Source organism: Protopterus annectens, chromosome 15.part0 (assembly GCF_019279795.1).
Source record: "Protopterus annectens isolate FY-2018-M chromosome 15.part0, PAN1.0, whole genome shotgun sequence".
NCBI classification, from domain to species: domain Eukaryota; kingdom Metazoa; phylum Chordata; order Ceratodontiformes; family Protopteridae; genus Protopterus; species Protopterus annectens.
The window spans coordinates 303,653,967-303,677,450 of record NC_056749.1 but is presented as its reverse complement, the minus strand read 5'-3'; the positions used below and the strand labels follow the sequence as shown (position 1 = coordinate 303,677,450).

The following is a 23,484-nucleotide window of genomic DNA, read 5'->3' as shown; positions in this document are numbered from 1 at the left end:
GCAGTGTTAACATTTTGAATTTTGGAACATCCAGGAAAGTATTTAGGATTGACAGGTCCAGTATTGGTCTCCAGGCTTTGTCTTTTCTGGGTACTAAGAAAGGTCTTGAGTAAAATCCTTGTCCCTGTTCTGCTTGTGGAACTTTTTGAATAGCTCCCATGTCCATAAGAGCAGCAATCTGTTTTTGTCCCTCTGCCCATTGATTTTGCGGCAGGTCTGGCATACCTTTTGGTTTTGGAAGCATGTGGAAGTGGAACCTGTAACCCTGAGAAACTATTCAGCACCCATTGGTCCTGGGTGATCATGTGCCAATTTTTTGAAAAAAGTGCTAGCTTTCTCCCATGGTCAGGGCCTAGGCAAGGAATACAGTAAGAGTGAAAGTCCTTATGAGGTATCTGCTTCCCACAAGAAATGCAATTATTAACTTTTACTGACATTGGTCTGGAGCAAGAAAAAGTTTTCCCAATGGGGTACTTAGCTTTATTGAAGACTTCGGTTCTGAAATTCAATTTTGAAAATCTCAGGAGTAGGCCGGCCGGCACTTGCGAACTGCTTTTGCATCGGGCACTGCGTAGCAAGAAAGACTGAAGAAAATGGCGTCGGTTGCAACTTTTATACCCCTGGCACACTGACGTCAGGGAAGAAACGACAGCAACCGATGCCAGACCAAGACTTTGGAACTCGGGCCGACCGCAGGTCGCCTGCCAGCAGGATAACCCAAGTGTAATGACTGCAATAGTGAAACACGAACATCTAATATCCACTCTGATTCAGTTATGACATACTACTGCCCTTTCTATAACAAGTGCATTGCAAACCAAGTGTTTCTAAGTCAGATCTTAAGGTCATGACGTTTGCTCTATTTACTATAAAGCATACCTCACCATTCTTGTTTTACAAATGAACAAAACCATTTAAGTAAATAAAACATCAGGGGCACATCTATTACACCATATATGCATTTTAAGCTACAGCACATGAAAAACAATGAAGCCTATACCTTTAATGTCTGATATTATGCTTTTCAAGATGTCACAAAATAAGTTTTGACATGGGACAGTTTTCATTTCAGAGGCATTCTAAGACAGCAAAAAATAACTTGATGAAACAAATTCATCATAGTACTTTTATGTAATGCAGTCTCTGTCTGATTAATGGCTATACTGAATTCAGATTTTTTCAATGAATCTCTGTGGTATTATGTATTTTTAAAGAGATAAGTGGATTAAACTAAACTATTGAGTCACATCCTAGGCAACTGATACAAAAACACATGGCTAAATTTGCTCATCATATGACCTGTAAAACAGACGATAGCATGCTAACATCAAGTTAACATGTTATAAGATACTAGGAGTCTGCATCAGCCTGATTTTAATCATGGTTACCAGGGCACAGCACTGATCAAGTCTGAACAGCTGCAGGCTCAGTCCGGGTTGCAACTGAAGTAGTAACAGCAAAGTAAAACTTGAAGTTATTTACATTGTGTACAGTAAAACTTAAACATAAATAATGCATATGCAGCGAACATCTGCAGTGGATGTTTGAAAAATATATGTTCAAGTATCTTAAATGGAAAACAATAATAGCAGCCATAGGAAAGAGAGATCAGGTTATGCTTGCTGATCTGATATTGTAGTTTCAACTATAATCTTGAGAAATAGTTTGCCACTTACTATTTTATTTGACAGAATTTCCTTCCTATGGCAACAAATAAGTGCTCAGCCACACCAATGCAACCCACTGTGTATATGGCAACAAAGAAAAAAAGGTAAAGGATGCAAAACTTTTAAATGTGGAGTTACACAGAAAAGGATATTCTCAAATGAGACTTATAAAACTACTCTGAATCAACAAATTAAATCAGGTGGAAGTTACTGTAAAAGTGCAATTCAAGCATGTTCTGCAACTGTAAAACTAAATGTATCCAGAGGCAAAGTGGACTGACCACGTGAAAATGAAATAAATAAAAAATAACTGCCAAAGTCAAAACTCATCTCCTGGCAGAATTAGAATGAAAAATACCTAACATTTTAAACATAACTGTCAGTCAGTAACACACTGGTACTGTTGAGAGTAACCTCCTACACTAAAGGCCAGAAGAAAAATACTTTTATTCAGGCACCTGATCTCCATACGGAAAGGAAGTGACAATGCAGCTGCAATGACCACAGCCATTTTTCAAAAATAGGATGAGATAATGTGTAATGAAAAAAACAACCTCTTGACACTAAACCTCTCAAGAAAGTCTAGTAACAACTAATTTCCCAATGTTCTAGCTGGGATTCTCCCTTGCTAGCTACTATAAATCAAGTAGTCAAGTCTTTAAATAACATAAAAATACACTTTAAAATGGTTATCGTGTTCATTATACAGAAACGTTTCATAAGTGCATAAGAAACAAACCTAAGGCTTTAATGATGTATGTTAAAGGAAGAAACTGTTTTAGCAATCCTATAATTCAATTAATGGCCCTTTGCAAAACACAGCCATATATAATTACTACTAAAATATATATAATTATACAGAACAAAGGATGCTTGACATAAGAATGCCACTCCTGATTGGGGAAGTCTGTTAACTTTGAAATGGCTGAAAAGCAAAATGCTTGCTTCACAAAACAAGTTCACCAATAAAGAGCTTAGTGTGGTCAGTGACAAGGCAAAAATATGACTTTATACAGAGTTGAACTTTGTGCCCTCAAATATATTGCATGGATCTTGCAAACAAAATGATACCAAAAAAATCATATGACCACAACAAGTAAACTTTAGTATCAATGCAGTGTTCAACTTCACAATGAATGGTGTACAAACCAAACATTTTAATTCTGTGTGTATTAAACAAATTTACAAACACACACACCCACCCAAACATATACATATATATACAAAATCGTTTTAATAATATAGTGAAGTTCTTTTCTCTTACTATCCACATCCACCTCATTGAGTCTTGCCTCAGACAAGGCATGCACACATCAATACAAGCCTGCATATGCAGACATATACAGACACACACCTTTAAGAAATTTCAGATCAAGTAACTTAGTTTTCCTGGCTTTGTTGGACATTTCATGACTGCCTTGATTTTGAGGAAACAATTGGCTCATTTTCTGCAGTGCTCCATTCAGGGTCTGATGCCGACAGAGGCCGGAATTCTGACTCCTTTCGTTTCTGTACGATTAGAAGGCCTAGTATCACTATCCAGAGGAAAAAGTTAACCCAATCAGCTGACTGTTGAAAAGAAAGAAGGCAGAAAAGGGATTAATATGTGTCACCTATAATCTATAGTTATTTTTCAGTTAGTAACAAAAATATTTGCGGCAGATTTATTTTTGGTATGCATCACACCTCATCCCTAGCCTCTTTGTTACTGTATAGGGCTGTCAGCAGGTAGAACACCAATTGTATATCTCCACTAATGCCACATAAAAAAGTTGCAAGATCCAGGTGAAACAGGGTTGTTTACTTGCTTACATTAACACACACTTCTCCAGATCTGACTATATGAAGTTAATAGTTGTCCTGATTGTGTGAACCAGGACTAACAATGTCCTAGTTCACCAACACAAATAGTCAAAAATGCCCATACGGCGGCTGATGCCTTTATACCCCAGAAGCTATGACGTCGGGGAAAGTGCGACATCAGCCGAGGCCAGACCCAGACTTTGGAATCCGGCCGACCGAAGGGCTGCCTGAGGCAGGACAACCCATATGTTATGACTGCAGATGCATCCTTGAAGGACATCACAAGTTTTAAAGGTATGTTTTAACCATGGCAGGTTGCAGTCCTAAAATCTGCTGTCTAAACTAATGGGTGAAACTGTAGTGAGTACAGTCCTGCAGAAAATGACAAATATATTAATACCCACTTCACAATTCTACAACTCAGCAAATCTCTTTATAACAAACTATTGGATCTAATTAGACTGTGCCCCTCAAAAAAACAAAACAAAAAAAAAATCACATTACCTCCACTGACTGCACATCATCATAACACTGACAGCCACTGTTTGACACCCTTCAGCTGTCCACAAAATATCTGTCTACTTACCTATCTCTGTTGTTGACCACGTAGGTGAGCTGATCATTGGATACTTTTTGGCTACAACCTGAGCCACAAGGTGAAAACAATCATCAATGCAACAAATTTTTGCAATACACACACACACACACACACACACACACACACACACACACACACACACACACACACACACACACACACACACACACACACACACACACACACACACACACACACACACACACACACAAAATAAATTAGTACACAAGCAAATAAAGTCCAGCCAAAAAAAAAAAATGTACTACCTTTATCAATTTCTATATCAATATACCCCCTTCAGCAACAATGAAAATTAATTAGAAAATGCTGACATCTGCACAGTTACAGAAACGTGGTTTAAAGCCAAGGAGAGCACCACGACAGTGCAACGCTATAATGCCTTCCAAATATTTAGACCAGCTACTACACAAGCAGAGACTAAAGGTGTAGGTGTCCTAGTTTATATCAAAAATAAATACACCTCATGGCTGGTCAAAAAGGATATGCACTTAAGCTTCTCTGCATTCAGATCACAAAAGCAAAATCCCATACCACTTCCTTGCAAGCTATAGATCCCCCTCTATAACCCAGGAAACCCATAACACACATTTAAGCTTACTGGAGACACTCACCATCCAACCCAATATCACATTTATGGACAACTTTAACTATTTCACTACAAACAAGTGACAAATGTGAAACTAGATAAACCAGTAAAATAAATCCAGTTGAACCAGGAATCCAGGACGCCAATTAGATAGTGTAGAAATAATCCATCTTTATTAAAACCAACAGTTTTAGCGCTTTCATCTCTGTAATAGAGACTTCATCAGAAAACCTTTCCTGGTTCAACTGGATTTATTTTACTGGTTTAACTATTTCACTATTAATTTTAGAAATCATATACAACACCAAATGTGCAGGCACACAGACTCCTGGACTTCGTAAACACAAACGTCTTGGACCAGATTGGCAATACACCAACCAGGAGTGCAAACATACTGAATCTGGTCCTTACTAACATGAGAGAGTGCTGCACATCCCCTAGTGAGATGTCCTCTCTGGAAAGGTCAGACCACAAAAAGATCCCCTTTGAAGTAAAAAATAAACCTGAACCCTAGCTAACCCTGGAATGTTCAGGAACTACTCTGACGCTAATGTCCTACTATTAAGCGATAACCTGGCAAAACTTCAATCCCCTCTAAATCCTGACAACACTGCTGCCAACCCAGAACTGTTCATAGAATCCCTATACAAGAATGTTAATAGCTGCATACAGGCAACTGTACCCACCAGGAATAAGCCCAAATTAACTCAGAGAACAAGCCACACTGGTAGAATCAAAACATCAATAGGCTGTATAACAGAAGGAAGAAAATCATGGCATAAACTAGGAGGTGTAGCAACCAGCAGAGTAAAAGCAATCTCGTCAAACTAAAACAACTCAGAAAATAAAGTCTACTAAAGCCAAATTTGAGGTAAATCTGACCTCCAAGTACAATGACAACCAAAAAGCATTATTTAGCTATGTCTGCAACCTCAAAGACAATACACAATTGTGTGTAAACAGCATTGTTAATGATGCCACCTACAGTGAACCAGAAGTGACAGCAAATTGACCAGCAGACAAATTCAACTTTAACCCCTTCTTCGGCCTTCCTTCAAAAATACCATCAAATATAACTCCTCCAACTATTACTAGGGAACAGGTCCTCAATGCTCTCTCTAAGGTCAAGAACACTGTACCAATGGGCCCCAACAATATCCCAGCCTGCCTAAGTAATATGAAACATGGCATACCATGCCCTCTGGAGTCAAGGTTTAACAGTAGCCTCCAAACAGGCTTTGCGCCTCACGAATGGAGAACGGTTACCATCATCCCTCTGCACAACAGTTGGCCAACTACAGATGCATATATTTCACTTGTCTCATATGCAAAGCCAAGGAAAGATTCATAGAAATGATCAGTAATAGCATAGGAAACCTCCAGACATTGGACCCAACTCAGTCTGGTTTTGTCAAGGGCAGATCAAGCCTACTCAACCTGGTGGACTTCTTTGACATGGTCACAAAAGCAACAGGCAAAACAGTTCATACTGCCTATCTTGACCTGGCCAAGGCATTTGACACAATAGTTCACTCAGACATTGTTGACAAGCTCAAGAGTTTAGATGTAAACCCTTACATCAGCCAGTGGCTAGACAGCTGGCTCACATAAAGGACCAAGGTAGTTAGAACTGGGAAGTCCACCTCTACAAGGGCCAATCACCAGTGAAGTCCCTCAGGGATTGATCTTGAGACTGCTCTTTTTTGGAATCTACTTCTCTGAAGCCAAGGCCAATATCAATGACCAAATTTGCAGTGGACCAGTTATGAGCAGTCTTAGAATCTCCCACCAATACTTACTGTTTTTTCCAAGAAGGGATGCCACTGACAAATAGCTGGTGCTAGAGCCATGGACCAAAACTAAATGCCAAGAAATGCATAACAGTATCCTACTTGAAGTCAGCCACCCCTGGTAACTACCATACTGACAACACACCCTTAAGAGCTAACCCAGTAGACAGGGACTTGGGGATATACATAGACAGAAATCTAGCCTTTGACCACCATGGGTCTATGGTGGTGAGGAAATCATTCTATGTTGTGCAACTTATAAACAAAGGTATGGCATCAAGGTCTATTAAGATTAGGATCATTGTTCCACTGTACGTGGCACACATCACACCAATCATGGAGTACAATGCCCCATCTGGTATGTACTTAACTAAGGAGATCCAACAATTATCTACAGAGGTTCCTCAATAAAATAACACAGGGCATCAATAACGTCCTATGCATACCACCTTAAAACCTCTGTCTCTATATTCTGTCTCCTAAAGGAGATCTATGCCGGGCATACAAGACATTGTCGGACCCCACTCTGATGGACCTCCTGCATATCTGGAAAATAAACAGCACCAGAATTATTGCTTGTGATATAAACAGGACCTGCTGGAAAGACAGGTATATGTCTAAGACAATACCCCTTCTCTGGAACAGGCTGCCCATCCAAGTGAAGCAGAGTTCCTCCCTAATCCAATTTAAGTGCAACTTAGATGGGGAACCGGATATTCACCCCTGGTTTGGCACATATGTCTCTAATAGGTGCAAGCAGACTGTAAATGGTTCATCTCCCAGACCACTGCTTTTAAATATTGTATTAGGGATTTGGAATACATAGCTAGGCTTAAAAACCCAGTGGTGATTAGCCTAGTACACACCTATGAACTTATATGATAAAGTGAATATGAAACTGACTGAAAGACAAAAAAAGATGATCTAATTTAAAGTCAAGGGGGACTTTATGGGACACTAACAAACAGGCAGACAGCAGCTTCATGGATCAGAGTTGGTGCATATCTCATTCAACATATCTTGTCAAGATATCATGCTAGGACTTACAGAAGAAGCTCAGACTTTAAACTGACAACACCTAAATTTATAAAGTAATATAAGACATATCAGTACCAGCTAGACCTTGTGCAGTCTGTTGGTATGGGTATGTGATAACTAAGGTTTAAGGGGTAAAATGTAAGATAATATGCTTTATGCAGGGAATTCATAGAAAACACTCATGCTTAGAAAAAGAAGTTATGTACTCACCATAACATTCTATGTTAGTAGTCCATCTCACTCTTCAATTTTACATATGGGTTTGGAGCCGATCCTCGGCTCCGACTCAGCCGATTTACAAGCTCAAAGACTTCTGGTTGGCTCGTGACTAAGCAGGTATCCCACAGTGCACCAGTACAAACCCCAGATCTTGTTTGCTGCTCACTAGAAGAAAAAACCCATAACAAACAAACCAATACTAAAGGGTCTCCAACCAAAGATAACCAAATTATTATCAACATCTCCAGATCTTCCAGGATGGGGGCAGGAGGGCGGGTTGGTAAAAATGAAGGGTGAGATGGACTACCAACATGGAATGCTATGGTGAGTACATAACTTCATTATGTTGTATAGTCCAATCTCACCTTAATTTTTACATATGGGACAGCGTCTCTAGCGCCTTATTCTTGGGTGGCTCACTGGAAAATTCTCCTAAGCACCATGGAGCCAAAGGATGCGCTACCCCTAGAAGCTAAATCCAATTTGTAATGCATAATAAAGGTGTGAGGGGTAGCCCACGTAGCTGCTGCACAAATATTATCAAGTGGAACCCTGACTTGAAAGGCTGCAGAGGTAGACAGCAACCTGGTAGAATGAGCCTTGATCCTGCAGGGTAAAGGTCTGCCCTCCGAACTGGAGATAAAGGCTATGCAACTGGAAATCCAGTTAGATAGTGTCACTTTAGAAACTGGTAAGCCCAATCTGGAGTTAGAAAAGGAAATGAATAGTTGATCTGATTTCCTAAATTCCTTGGTCCACTGTAAATAAAAACGTAGTTGTCTATGAACGTCCAGCTGATAAAAATGGTATTCAGCTGCATTACAGTGATTAGTGAAGAAAACTAGGAGTTCTATGGATTGATTTAAGGTGGCAGGGGAACAAAAGACAAAGGAAGGATTAGTATGCACTGACACCTTGTCCTTGTGAAAGATCAAATAAGGTGGCTTAACAGACAAGGCTTGTAGCTCCGATACCCCGTCTAGCTGACGTAATAGCTACCAAAAACAAATTCTTTCAAGACAAAAATTTCAATGAAGATGAGTGAGAAGGTTCAAACAGGAGAAGTCAGTTTGGACAACACAAAATTTAAAACCCAAGAAGCCACAGGTTCTTACAGTGGTGGTCTCAAAAGAGCGATTCCTTTCAAAAACGTCTTGCATAGCTTATGAGACATTAAATTGTTATCTGGAAACCCTAAGCGAAAATGAGAAACTGCCGCCAATTGGACTCTGATAGTGGCGGCGGCAGCTCCTTGTTGAAAAAGCTCAGAGAGAAATTCTAAAATCACAGGGATAGAAGCAGTGTAGGGATCTACATTCATTTTCTGTGCCCACATAGAAAATCTTTTCCATTTACTGCCATACAGCCTCCTAGTTGAAGGTTTATGGGAGGACATAAGAATATGTGATACTGAGGATGATACATCATGAAGCCTGACTAGAGATGGAACTGGAGCAGCCACGCTGTCAATCTGAGGGTGTGGACGGAGGGATGTAGCGAACCTGATGTGAGTCAGCAGATCTGGAGCTGGGTCCAGGATCCGAGGATCGTCCAGGAGAAGAAGCTCGAGAAAGGGGAACCAAACCTGACGAGGCCAGTAAGGAGCAATGAGGATCAACTTGCTTCCCAGCCGACTGGCTTTCTGAATCACTTTGGAAATGGAGGAAAAGCATACAGAAGTCCCATGGGCCAATCGTGAGCCAGAGCATCTCTGGGAGTCTCCCCCGTAGGGGGAATGAGGGAAAAATAGCTGCTGCATTTGGTATTGACTGGGCTGGCAAAGAGGTCACAGCAATGCTGTCCCCATTTGCGGAAAATCTGTTCCGCTGTTTCCAGTTTCCACTCATGAGGCAGTAGGATCACCCGGCTGAGCTTATCGGCTATCACAATGGTCGTCCCTGGAATATGTATTGCAACCAGAAAGCGCTGGGAAGAAATCGCCCATTCCCAAACTCGCATGGTCTCTCGACAGAGTGGGTAAGATCTGGTACCGCCCTGTTTGCTGATATACCAAACTACCGACATGCTGTCTGATTGTATTGCAATAGTCTTGAGAGGAAGAAACTCTCGAAGTGCTTGCAATGCCAGGAGCACCGCCCTCATCTTCAGAACACTGATATGCATGTGAGCCTCATGTTCTTGCCATGTGCCTTGAACAGTTCTGCCAAGATAATGCCCCCCCCCAACCCGATCTGGGAGGCATCCGTGGTTACAGTGGCAATGGGTTGGACAGGAACAAAGGGGGTGCCTGTGATCAACTGGTTGGGGGCTATCCACCAAAGAAGGCCCTTCTTGCATGAATCCATCAGCAGGATAGGATGACTCAACGGGAAATATTGAAAGAACCATTGGGAAGACAGGAGCCACTGGAGGATTCTCATGTGCAACCTGGCTAATGGTACTAATAGAATGGTGGAAGCCGTAGTCCCGAGGAGCAGAAGAACCCACTTCGTTTTGACCTTCTGCAAAGGGAGAAGACGTTGAATTTGAGAGATTAAGTTTTGTGCCCTGTCGGCGGGGAGACGAGCTGTTATGTTTACTGTGTCTACCTCTGCGCCTATAAAAATCACAGATTGAGAGGGCAATAATGCAGATTTTTCCCAATTTATGGAGATCCCCTAACTTAGCACAAAGTTAAATAGTGTCGTCTCTGTTTTGGAGTAGATGCCTGGTGGGGGCGGTCAGGAGCCAGTCATCCAAATACAGAAACACCTGGAATCCTTGACGTCTCAGGTGAGCTGTTACTACTGCCATGCATTTGGTGAACACCCTGGGGGCTGTGGTGAGACCAAAGGGCAGAGCACGAAACTGATGACTGCCTCCCAGCCGGAAGCGTAGATGGCTCCTGGATGCCTTGTCCACTTTTATATGGTAGTAGGCATCTTGGAGATCTAGAGAGCACATCCAATAGTCTTTCCCTAACAACGGGAGTATCGACTGCAGAGTTACCATCCGAAACTTGTCCTTCTTCATCAGGATTCATTTAACCTGCTGATGTCCAATATTGGCCTCCAATCTCCGGTTCGTTTTGGTACTAAAAAGAACCTGGAGTAAGTTCCGGATCCTATCTGGTCTGCTGGGACGGACTGGATGACTCTCTTTAAAAGCAACTTGTTGATCTCCACAGTTGCCTGATCCCTGTGATTGGGTGATACATCTGGGATCTTCTTGGGAACAAACGGTGGAAGGGAAAAGAATATGATATAGCCTCTGGTAACAACTGTTTGTACCCACTCGTCTTGAGTGATATTTAGCCAGGCTTCTGGATACAAAGAAATGTGACCCCCGACCGGCCCCAGAGAAACGCAGTCGGGCCTCACATCAGGAGCGTTAAGGCCGTCCCCAAAAGGAATCACAGCCTTGCTGGTATTGCAGACCACGCCTGCCTCTAGGGTGGCATCTCCCATTTCCTCCTCTGCCTCTGAAGGAGGATTCACCCTGTGTGTCCGGAAAGACCCTCTGGGACTTTTTGAACTACATTTTACCGCCCCTTTGACCAATGGGGTATGGTCTAGAGGGAACAGTAAAACGTATTCCCACGGCAGAAATTGTCTTTCCTTCCTGCTCACACCGAGTGAATGTGTCCTTCACCTAGCAACCAAACAATGAGGAACCATCAAATGGGGCGTTGGTGAAAGTAGACTTGAACGGTTCCACAAAATTACACAAGCACATCCAGGAGTGACACCTCAGGGCAACTCCTGAACCTGCTGCTCTACTCGCTCCATCAGCCGCATAGGAGATAAGCCGCATGGAGGAGTTAACTACAGAATTTAAGGTGGACAACTGAGCAGAGATCTTGTCAGGGACTCCCTCAGTACACGCACCTTGTATAGAATCTCCTAACTCTTTGAGGAGATCCCTCTGTAACCTCATGAAGTGAGTGAGATAGTTCAACGATCGAAGGGTAAATGCCGCTGAACTAAAGATACGCTTCCCAAATCTGTCCATCTGTCGAGAATCCTTATTTGGCGGATGAACAGAGGAAGAAGTCTCCGCCAGCTCCTTCTTTGTGGCCGCCGCCACCACCATGGCATCTATGGGAATGCCCTTAGACAAAAACTCTTTACCAGGAGGGGCAGACAGAAACTTATTGGGTCTCCTGGAGACTGGCTCCACAGCATCAGGAGTATCCCACACCTTTCGACTAACTAGATCCATCGGTTCGTCAAAAGGTGGAGACACCCAAGAGGCAGAAGGTTAAGACCTGACAGCCTTCAGGTACACCAACTCCTCATCAGAAAGGAGGACAGTGGGCCAGTCACCCCTGTGCTTAACAATCTCCAAGATGTCCATGAAGGAGACATCATTAGAGGACAACTTGGGGTACCCTTCCGACTCCTCGAGGTCAGTGTCCGATGTCAAGGACTCATCCTGGGAGTCAACATGCTTCCTCTTACATAGCCTCTTCCAGGGAGGCTCCTCGAAAGGGCATTCCGGGGAGGCCTCGGAAGAGTGGGGGCCACCAGCCGATGGCTCCTGAGGCTGAGGGTCTCTGCTGTTTCCGGAGAGAGTAGGGGCTGAGACCGAAGTGGGTGCTCTCGAGGGAAGAGTGCTGGTACCACAGGTAGGGGCTGGAGAATGAGACAGCACGCTCCTCATCATCTCAAACGCCGTCCTCTCCGGCTCCGAAGACCTCCCCTGCTCCGAAGACACAAAGGTTGATGTCGGAGACAGAGCTGTCGGCTCTGAGATAGATGCAGGGTCCAAGCTCATCCTGGCCGACATACAGAGAGGAAGGCTCAGAACAGGAGATAGATTCCAACCCTCCCTGTCGGTGCTGGCAGGAGAGCTTCGGCCCCTGGACATGACGTTCGGCACCGAGCGTGTCGGAGCCGAACCTGGCTCCAAAGCAGCGACAAAGGGAGCTGGAACCGATAGTACCTCCGGTGGTACCAAGCACTCTGGCTCCGAAGGGCCAACATGGCTCGGAGGAGAAATAGCAGACAAGGGCAAAGCTGGATTGAGTGGCTCCGGAGCCAACTGGGTCAGAGCCAACAATAATTTTGGTAAGGCAAATGACTTCAGGAGTCTCAACACTACCCTCTCCCCACATCTTCTTCTGAAAGGCTTCTGGAAGATCTGGAAGACATAGTAAGGGATCTTGATCTAGGGGGGACTGGAGACTTCAGTAACAAGGAAACCTGCAGGGAATCCACAGACCGGCTCTGAGTAGCAGATTCAATAGGTTTCTAGTTCAGCTCCAAAACACTTGGAAACGACTCTGACACCACAATGGTGCTCTCCTTCGGCTCCAAAGGCAGTGGAGTTGAGGAGGCAGATTTTGACTGTTTAGAAGGTGGCTCCAAGACACCAGCCGGCGCCGCAGAAGGCCTTTCTGAAGACTTAGATTTGCCAGACTTGGAGGAAGCCGAAGAACTGGATAGAACTTTCTCAAAAGATGGTTTTAGTAGACCCTTGAGTATAAGCTTGCTCTTTCTCTCCTGTAACACCCTAGGAGAGAAAGCATGGCAGAACAAGCATGATTCCTGCAGGTGGATGGTCCCTAAACAGTAGACACAGCTACTGTGGCCATCCGTTAAAGACATCTTTTGGGAGCATTCCACGCACTTCTTAAAACCCGAAGGTTTGTGCTCCTAACTCTCTTTAGACATTTCACAGACGTACACAAACAGGAAAAGAAGAAGGAGGGAAGAGGACTAGGTCCTCTAACTAAAATGGGCCTAGCCCTACAGAAGAAAGTACCATGAGGACTAGGTCATCTAACTTAAACAGGCCTAGCTTGGTGGAACAGAAAACTAGGTCTTCTAATTTAAACAGACCACACACACACACACACACACACACACACACACACACACACACACACACACACACACACACACACACACACACACACACACACACACACACACAGAAAACTGTAAATAACTCTATGTGGTAACAATTTTTAGGTCCTGTGAATTTGAAGAAAATAACTAACGTACTAAGGGAGGAACTCCAAACCTTAGCAAACAACCAGCGGATCCCCGCCAAAAATACAATCTCAGATTAAGGAAGCTAAGCTGCCAACAACAGTCTAGAAAAAAACAACAGAATAACAAGAGCCCCTGTTAACTATCAGCAGAAAACCGCCACAAACTAAAACTACCTGATAAGGAAAAAAGCGCAACGGCGCCTACAAAGAACTCTAAACTGGCACACAGGATACCAAACTAACAACAAGTTTAAGCTAAGAATGCACTGAAAAAGGCAAACAACACTACTGCCTAGGAAAAAAGCACCTTACAACACTGTAATAATTGTAATACAAAATTTAAATAGAAGAATTTTGATACTTAGCCAGAGCCAAGCGAAGCACAACTGAACTCGTTGACGCAGCAAACGAGATCTGGGGTTTGTACTGGTGCACTATGGGATACCTGCTTAGTCACGAGCCAACCAGAAGTCTTCGAGCTTGTAAATCGGCCGAGTCGGAGCCCAGGATTGGCTCCGAACCGATATGTAAAAATGAAGGCAAGATTGGACTACACAACATGGGTAGTTAAAGAAAGAGGAAATGGACCAAGAAGATCAACACCTTCCTTATGTGACCCATGTAAAGCAGCAAAAATGAGAAATGCTGAAAGCCAACAGATGGTTTGCACATTCCAGAAAGGCTGCACAGGACTTTGCTACAGCCACATCCGCAGGTTCCACAGTTGAAGCATCTCACAGCATACCGGACTCCGAATGGGTGTCTGTAGACACCTGCGAATCTGAAGTAGCGGGTATCAGGGGCTGCAAAAGCACCTCACTGAGTACCGGCGAACTGGGCGGCCTGTTTCTGTCTTCATCTGTGTGTTTATCAGGATAATTGAACAGAGCACCAAAATATCTAAAAGCGCAAATATACCAACAGATAGTTCACAGTTTAAATAAGGCACAAAACCGACAGCGAGGTATGCCATGGTCAGGGCCTAGGCAAGGAATACAGTATGACTGAAAATCTTTATGAGGTATTTGCTTTCCACAAGAAATGCAATTATTTACTTTTACTGACATTGGTTTAGAGCAAGAAAAAGTTTCCCCAATGGGGTACTTAGCTTTTAATTGGAAGACTTTGGTTCTGAAACTTGAAAACGAAAATTTCAGGAGTCGTCCGACCGGCACATGCAAACAGCTTCTACTTCGCGCACCGCACGGCAAGAAAGACTGATTTAATGATGTTGGCTGCATGTTTTATACCCCTGACGACCTGACGTCACAGAAGAAGAGACAGCAACTGACGTAGGACTCAAGACTTTGTTAATCAGGCTGACTGATGGCTACTGCAAGCAGATGACCCAAATGTAATGACTGCAACAGTAAAACAAGAAGAACATCAGCTCTTTCTTAATTGGTTTCTGCCCCAGTTAGAAACTTATGTCAAATCACATTTATTCATATGCTTAAGCCTGTGCATTGCCCCAATTCATTTAGAAGAATGTAACAATTTATACAATTACTCAAAACTTGTTGAGAAAGTCAACATTTTAATCAAAACTAAGTCAATCACCACCAAACAAGCTGCTTCACTTATAAAACAGTAAATGATAAATTCACGTCTATAGCAACAACTCTTCAATTCACTGCAGTTCAAGTAATAGACTTGTGAAAATTATCAAGACTGACAACAGGTCACCTAGTTTCAAAATCAAGCATATAAAGACCACGAACAGTCAAGCTGCTGAAACGGATTCAAAACATCCATGGTAAGAAAAGAAAATATATGCTATTCACCACTAGGAATAAATCAAGTAACAAATGTGTCTTAAAAAAATCTCTTAATATCATAATTAAAGTTACAGAATATGTAATACTACTTAAATCAACACATTCAAACAAAGCCCTTCATGCTAAACCCATCAATAAAAAGATGCACCAAAAACATGATCTCAGACAGGAAAAAGAAGTTATGTACTCACCGGAACATTCCAACTGTGCTGTCCATTTTCGTTCTTCCTCAGCTGATGGGTTCAGATACAAACCATTGGATCAGACTCGGTCATTGCAAAAGCTTGTGACAACTTAGAACTCTCGAGCTTCTGACTTACCCAGAATACACCAAGGTCATTTACCTCAGATCTAGCTAAAACATACAGACATAATTCTTAAACCAAAAAAGGTATAAAAAGAAAAAAAGCAAAAGGTTAACTAAGGCTATAGCTGGATCTTTGTCATGCTTGGATTGTGCCAATTCTTTCATATCCACTCACTTTTCCAGAAAACCATAAGGAAAGCATTAGTGGGTAGGGAGTTGAGGAAGAATGAAAATGGACAACACAGATGGAACGTTATGGTGAGTACATAACTTCTTTATCTAATGTTGTCAATTTTCATTCTGTCCTCAACTGATGGGACAGACTCCCCAGATCCCTAAATCCCAGGGTGGACTCAAAAGCAGGATATTTCTAAGCACCACTGAGTCAAATGATGCTCTACCTCTGGATACCAAATCCATTTTCTAATGAGTGATGAAAGTATGAGGGCAGGACCTAGTTACTGCTGCACATACTTAATCTATGGAAGCCTTTGAATGAAAAACTGAGGAAATTGCTACGGACCTGGTTGAATGAGCATGAACTTGCTTTGGTAAAGGGATATCCAATTTGCTGTAAATACAGAAAATGGAGACAGTAAGCCATCCAGCGAGAGTAATTTTGGATACCGGTTTACCCAGTTTCATATCAACGAAAGAAACAATTAATCTGTAGTTCTGATGTCCTTTGTTCTGTGTAAATAGAAACAATTGCTTATGAACGTCCAATAAATGCAACAAATATTCGCCCTGTTTGAAAAATATGGGGAAAAAGTCGGACTGGATAATATTAGACTCAAACTATGTTGGGCAAAAAGGATGCATTAGTTCGTAATGTAGCTCTGTCTTTAGGAAAAATTAGATATGGGGGTTTCACACAAAAGGCTTGAATTTCAGACATAATGGCCACCAAAAACTGAGAAAGAAATTTAATATTGCAGTCATGGGCAGGTTCAAAGGGTAGATGAACCAGGGCTTGCAGTACCAGAGTTAGTTAACAGAAGTATATCTCATAAAAAAAGTTTTACAAAGCTTATGAGAAGTGAGTGAAGAACCATCAAATCCAGTATGGACATTAAAATTGCTGACAACTGAACTGTAATTGTTGAACTAGCTCCCCGATTAAAATAAGTGCCAAGAAATCAAGGATATTATGAAGCGGTGCAGAAAATGGTTCCACGTCATTTTGAAGTGCACAATGTACAAATCTTTTACATTTACTAGCATAACATTTTCTCGTAGATGGTTTAGGGGAGGATAACAAAATCTGGCAGACAGGAGATGAGAGCATACGCTGCCTGGCTATTACTGGAAATCGAGAATCTAAGCTGTCAAGCTTGAGATTGGGGAGGTTCGGATGCATCATGCCTGCCGGATAAGACAGCAGATGTGGAGCTGGTCCAGAATCCAAGGTTGATGAATTAAATGAGGCCGCAGGAAAGAAAACCAAATCTGTTTAGGCCAATAGGGTGCAATGAGGATGACTTTGCTCTTCAATCTGATAGCTCTCTGTAGGAATTTTGGAATCAAAGGAATTAGGGGATAAACAAAGTAGACCGGGGGCTAAACTGGGGAAAAGAGCATCCCTCAGAGACTCCTCCTGCAGGGGGATTAGGGCAAAGTAGGTGCTGCACTTGTTGTTTAGGGGAGATGCAAAGAGATTGCAGCAAGGCTAGCACCACTGTCAGAAAATCAATTCCGCTACGTTCTTGTTGAGGGACCACTCATGAGGTAGTAGTATGTGCCTGCTCAGTTTGTCCGCTAATATGTTAGACTTTCCCAAAATATGCATTGCTATAACAAAACAGTTAAAGATACAGCCCATTGCCAAAACCTGATCGCTTCTCAAAGCAGGGGATAAGATCTGGTTCCTCCTTGTATGTCGATGTACCAAACCACCGACATGTTATCTGTTTGCATCACAATTGTTCCTGAAGGCAGAGTATTCTGAAAACTCTGTGATGCTAGAACCACTGCTCTCAACTCAAGGACACTGATATGCAAAGCGACCTCCTCGGGGGTCCATGTGCCTTGGACTGTCTTCCCAGGTAATGCCCTCCCTCATGCTAGCTGGGAAGCATCCGTGGTCACAATGGCTTTGGGCTGAGGGGGAATGAACAAACGGCCATGTAGAACCTCTTCTGACTGAATCTGCCACATTTGATCCCTCTTGCACATGTTGGTGATCTGTATCAGAGCCAATAAAGGAAGGTGAAGTACTGACCTTTGGGAGGCCAGCACCCACTGGAGAACTCTCATGTGAAATCTGGCAAGTAATATAATTGCTGCCACCACTGCTCCAAACGCCTGAAAGACCAAGCGGGCTGAGATTTTGGTACTGCAAACTATCTTTTTTACTTGTGATCTTATTGTCTAAACTCTGGAGAGGGGAAGTGGGATTCAGGTTACTGGCTAAGGCTCTTGCCACCCCTATAGTGCCTTTTTTAGGCAAACTTCAAAGGACAAAACCACCACCGTAACAGGTACAAGCATGCAAAATCTGAAGGTAATGCTACTCAATGCTAGAAGTCTAAACCTCAAAATGCACTCTCTCGAGGCACTCCTAAAAATGGAGAACATCGATATCGGTGCAGTAACGGAGACCTGGTTCAAGGCTCCAGAGAGCACCCCCTGCAATACCAGGCTACAACTCTTACCACACTTTTCGGCCACCAAACCAGGACCAAAACACTAAAGGTGGAGGAGTGTCAATATTCACCAAGGATATTCACACCACCAGGCTAGTTGGCCAACACAATGTGTCTGAAATTCTCCAAGTGCAACTAACACTAGGTAAGACTGCAATCCAAATTGTAGATTGCTACAAATCCCCCACCATACCCCAAGATTCTCACTACACCTTTCTAAACATACTGGAAAATATTAAGATAGAACCAAACACCCTAATACTGGGTGATTTTAACTACCCTGCCATTAACTGGGAAAACTACTCATGTCCCAACACCTTTGCACAACGGTTCTTGGAATTCATAAATTCCAACGCCCTGGATCAACTAATCCATAGTCCCACCAGGGGCTCCAATATCCTAGACCTGGTCATTACCAGCATGGGAAATCAATGCTCCATACCTATGGTCACCCCCCTCGTTAGTCAGGTCTGACCATAAGCTAATCACCCTTAACATCCACATCCCACCCCCACCCCCCAATAAAGAAACCATCATAAAAAACTTCTCCAAAGCCAACTTCATGCTACTCAAGTCAGAAGTGACAAACTTCATGACATCCATGCAGACGGGAACTGAAAGTTCAACTGCTGAATCCTACACTAAGGCACTGTACGAGCACATCCACTCATGCATGAATCGTGCCATCCCAAATAGAACCAAAATGCTCTCATCCAAAAAAAGGAAGCCAATCTGGTGGTCCCCTGCCATAAACAAACTTTACAACAAAAGGAAGAAACTTTTGCAGAAAAGAGGAAAATCCCAGGATGCAAAAAACTCCCTTACTAGCCTCAGTAAGAAACTGAGATGCCTCATAAAATCCTACAAAGCTAGTTACGAAAATAAAATTGCCAAAGATTCCAATGACAACCACAAAGCATTCTATAACTATGTCAAGAATCTAAATGGCAATGCTCATATCTGCTCTGAGCTAAAACAGAATGGCATTAAATATACTGATCCGAAGGATATTGCCAATATCCTGGCAGATCGATTCAGTGCCAACTTCACCCCCCTCTCACCCCCTAAACGGCCCATCTCAATACCAGAAGATTGTCAAATTCCAGTAATAACGGCCACACAGGTACAAAATGCACTCTCTAAAGCCAAGAATACAGCATCCATGGGACCAGATGACATCCAGGGCTGTGTACTACATGAACTACAATATGAACTGGCACCTCACCTAAGTGTCATGTTTAATCATAGCCTCACCTCATCAGGTTTCCTGCCCACTGAGTGGCGCAGAGCTACAGTTATCCCAATCCACAAGGGGGGATCCACCTTGGATCCCGGAAACTACCGTCCCAGCAGTCTGACAAGCCTTATCTGCAAGGCCATGGAGCGTATTATCATGGAACTTATAAACAAAGACATTGGCAACCTTCAAACACTGGACCCCACCCAGTTTGGGTTTGTGAAGGGCCGATCTTGTCTCATGAACCTGATTGACTTCTTTGAATCAGTCTCCAGAGCCATGGACAAGGGTAAGGTGGTCCACACAGCCTATCTAGACCTTGCCAAGGCCTTTGACACCATCCCCCACTCTGGAATCATAGATAAATTTACTAAGTTGGGCATTAATCCCTATGTCACCCAATGGGTTGCTAAATGGCTTACTGATAGAACCCACACTGTAAAAGTAGCCGACTCCAAATCCAGCTCCAGACAAGTGACAAGTGGAGTACCTCAGGGTTCAGCCCTGGGTCCGCTCTTGTTTGGCATCTACTGCTCTGAAGTACAGGTCAACACTAAGGGACTCTGGCTAACAAAGTTTGCAGATGACTGCAAACTGGGAGCCATTATTGAATCCCCAAATGATGTGGATACTCTACAAAAGGGCCTTACAGAAACAGATGCTTGGTGCCAGAGCCATGGGCTCAAGCTCAATGCCAAGAAATGTATTGTTATCCCTTTGGGAAAAACATGTATCCATGAAATACCATATAGGTGGCAGTACACTAAACACAGAAAGTGTGATAAGAGACTTAGGGACACAGGTGGACAGTGGTCTCACCTTCAATAACCACATCGCCACAACAGTCAGGAAATCCTTCTATGTGGCACACCTCATCACGAAGGGCTTTTCATCCAGAAAAAGGAGGTCATTGTCCCACTGTACTCATCCCTCATTAGACCCATTATAGAATACAATGCCCCATTTGGTATGTACCTCTCAAGACATCTGCAACAACTGGAAAGGCCTCAGAAATACCTCACTAAAAGAATCACAGGCCTAAAGCAGATGCCCCACGCTGACCACCTTAAAAACTCCAGCTATACTCTGTCGCATATCGCCTACTCAGAGGCGATCTCTGCTTAACATACAAGGCCATGTCAAACCCAGAGCTGTTGGACATGCTACACTTAAAGAAATCCCAATCCCTCAGAGCTACACGCTCCAGGGATCTAAACCTTGTCATCACAATAAACAAAACATGCTGGAGGGATAGGTTCCTGACCCAGAGACTTCCCAGACTCTGGAATAGATTGCCCATACATGTAAAGCAGAGTGCCTCTTTGGACCTCTTCAAGAGGAACCTTGACGATTGGATGGGAGAAAGGAAATTCACCCCAGGGATCACGTCAGTCGCCCTGCTAGACAGGGGTCCAGGAAAGTAAATAATGTGGGAAGAAATAGCCAGGGAATTGTTATGGCTAGGCTTGTATAGGCCCTAGGGCTGATAGCCTAGTACCAACCTATGAACCTATATTTGACTTTGTATCGAGCAGTGCTCCTATGAACTCTAGACTTTGACTGGGTTATAGATGAGACTTTTCAAAGTTTATGGTTATTCCTAGTAGAGCACATGTCTGGATCACTTTTTCTCTTGCCAAAATGAGTTGATGTCTGGTCGGGGCAGAGATGAGCCAATCATCTAAGTATGGAAATACCCAGAATCCCTGCAGTCTCAAGTGAGCTGCTACGAATACCATGAATTTGGTAAACACCCTGGGAGCTGTGGTGAGACAAAAGAGCAGAACTCTGAACTGGTACTGACTGGCCCCCAGCCAGAAGCGTAAAAATCTCCTGAATTGTCTGTTTATCTTTCTATGACATTACACATCCTGAACATCTACCGAACACATCTAATTGTCCTTTTCCAGAAAAGGAAGAATGGACTGAACTGTGACCATCTGGAACTTGGTCTTTCAAAGTGACTTGTTTAAGATGCTGAGATCCAGAATTGTTCTCTAGTCCCCTGTTTTCTTTGGCACTAAAAAGAACCTTGAGTAAGTTCTGGATACTAACTGGTGTGTAGGGACCTTTTGGATGACTCTTTTCTAGCAGCCTTTGAATTTGAACTGCTGCTTGTTCCCTCTGATTGGGTGGAACACTGGGGAATTTTCTTGAATTGGGAGGATAAAGGGAAAATGGTATTATATAACCTCTGGAAATTATCCTATGTACCCAAGTATTTCTTGTTATTTCAAGCCAGGCTTTCCTGTGCAGGGACAAATGACCCCCAACTGCCTCCAGAGGGGGACAAACGGGCTTCCTTTCAGGAACACTGAAAAAGTTTACCAAAGAATAGTCTCTGAAGCCTTGGTTCTGTTGACCACTCCTGCCGTGAGGGCTGCGTCTACCATTTCAGTTCCCCCCTCTGCCTCTGGGTGAACCTCCTCCACGTGCGCCTTGGAAAGATTTTCTGCATCACATTTTACCCCCACCTCAACGATTCCTTGAAAAGGATCTTTGAGCGGTGGAAAAATGTACGCCCATGTCAGAAAGAGTCTTTCCATCCTTCTCACACCTGGACAAAGTATCTTTAACCCTGGGACCAAAAAGAGATGTTCTGTCAAAAGGACCACTAATGAACGAAGACTTAAAGAGCTCTGCAAAATCACATAAGCACATCCAGGCACATCTCCTAATGGCCACTCCTGAACCCGCTGCTCTAGAGGTTCCTTCTGTTACATTAGAAATGAGCCTTATGGAGGAGGTGGATATTGATTGTAGGGTAGCCAACTAAGAGGTGACAGATACTTTCACCTCTTCAAAAATAGATCTTGAGAGGCTATCTGATAGTTCCTTAATCAGGTCTCTCTGTAGTCTTGTAAAATGTGCCAAATTGTGCCAAATAATTCACTAACCTTAATGCAAAGGTTGTTGAAGCATAGACACGCTTCCGAAATCTGTCCATCGCCTGAGACTCCTTGTTGGGGGGATGAACAGAGGAACTTTCTTCTACAAGTTCCTTCTTAGTGGCCGCTTCCACAACCATAGTATCAACAGGCACACCCTTGTAACAAAACTGCTTATCCTTTGGAGCTGTCACAATTTTGTCCAGCTTCATGGGGACTGGCTCAATGGTGCCTGGATCCTGCCATGCCCACTGAGAGATCAAGTTAATGAGCTTGTCGGTGAGCAGAGTTACTTAGGAGCTAGCTGGGCCAATACCGAATGCCTCCAGAAGCACAGATTCCTCCAAAGGGTTGCTGGGCTTCCAGTCACCTCTCTGTTTTAGGACCTACAGGATGTCTCTGAATGAAGCATCATCAGTAGGTGACCCTTCACCCTCATCAAAATCTGCATCTTCAGTGACAGATTCAGGGGAATCTAAGTGCTTCCTCTTGCATATTCCCTTCATAGGGACCTCCTCAGTGGGGTACTCTGGGGAGATGCCAGAAGAAGTGGGAATACCCTGATGGGAAGGCTGCGGTTTCGGTTTCAGTATCAGCTATCCCTGTGGAAAGCATAGTTGAGATTCCAGACGCAGAAATGGGACACATATAATCAGAGGATCTGACGGGGCAGGCGCCATCTGAGTCAGGGAAGGCAGACAAGGCTCTCTCCATGACCGCAAAGGCAGAAAGCCCCAGTGAGGGATAGGACCTTGGATCAGAGACAGCCAATTTCTGATCCACGGCCCCTCCCTGAACCTATAGCAGTCCACCCGAAGCTGAAATCAAAGACTAACTAACCACTGTCGGGCCTCCAAGGTGTACAGTTAGCCCCGAAACCCTCTGAGTCAAGTGAAGCACCTCAGACCAAAAGGATAGAATCAGTTCTAAGTGCTCTCTGGATCCAAATGAACCAAAGAGCTCACAGCA

General features: G+C 43.4%; 1 protein-coding gene across 1 annotated transcript in view; it reads right to left on the bottom strand.

Moving 5' to 3' along the window:
- Positions 1 to 2,068: 2,068 nt before the first annotated feature.
- TMEM179B (transmembrane protein 179B) overlaps positions 2,069 to 23,484 on the bottom strand; it is a 495,505-nt gene continuing 474,089 nt past the window's right edge. The window contains exon 5 of the mRNA XM_044057072.1: positions 2,069 to 3,236. Coding sequence (XP_043913007.1) covers positions 3,075 to 3,236 — 162 coding nt within the window. The 3' untranslated portion in view covers positions 2,069 to 3,074. The remainder of the gene's footprint in view (positions 3,237 to 23,484) is intronic.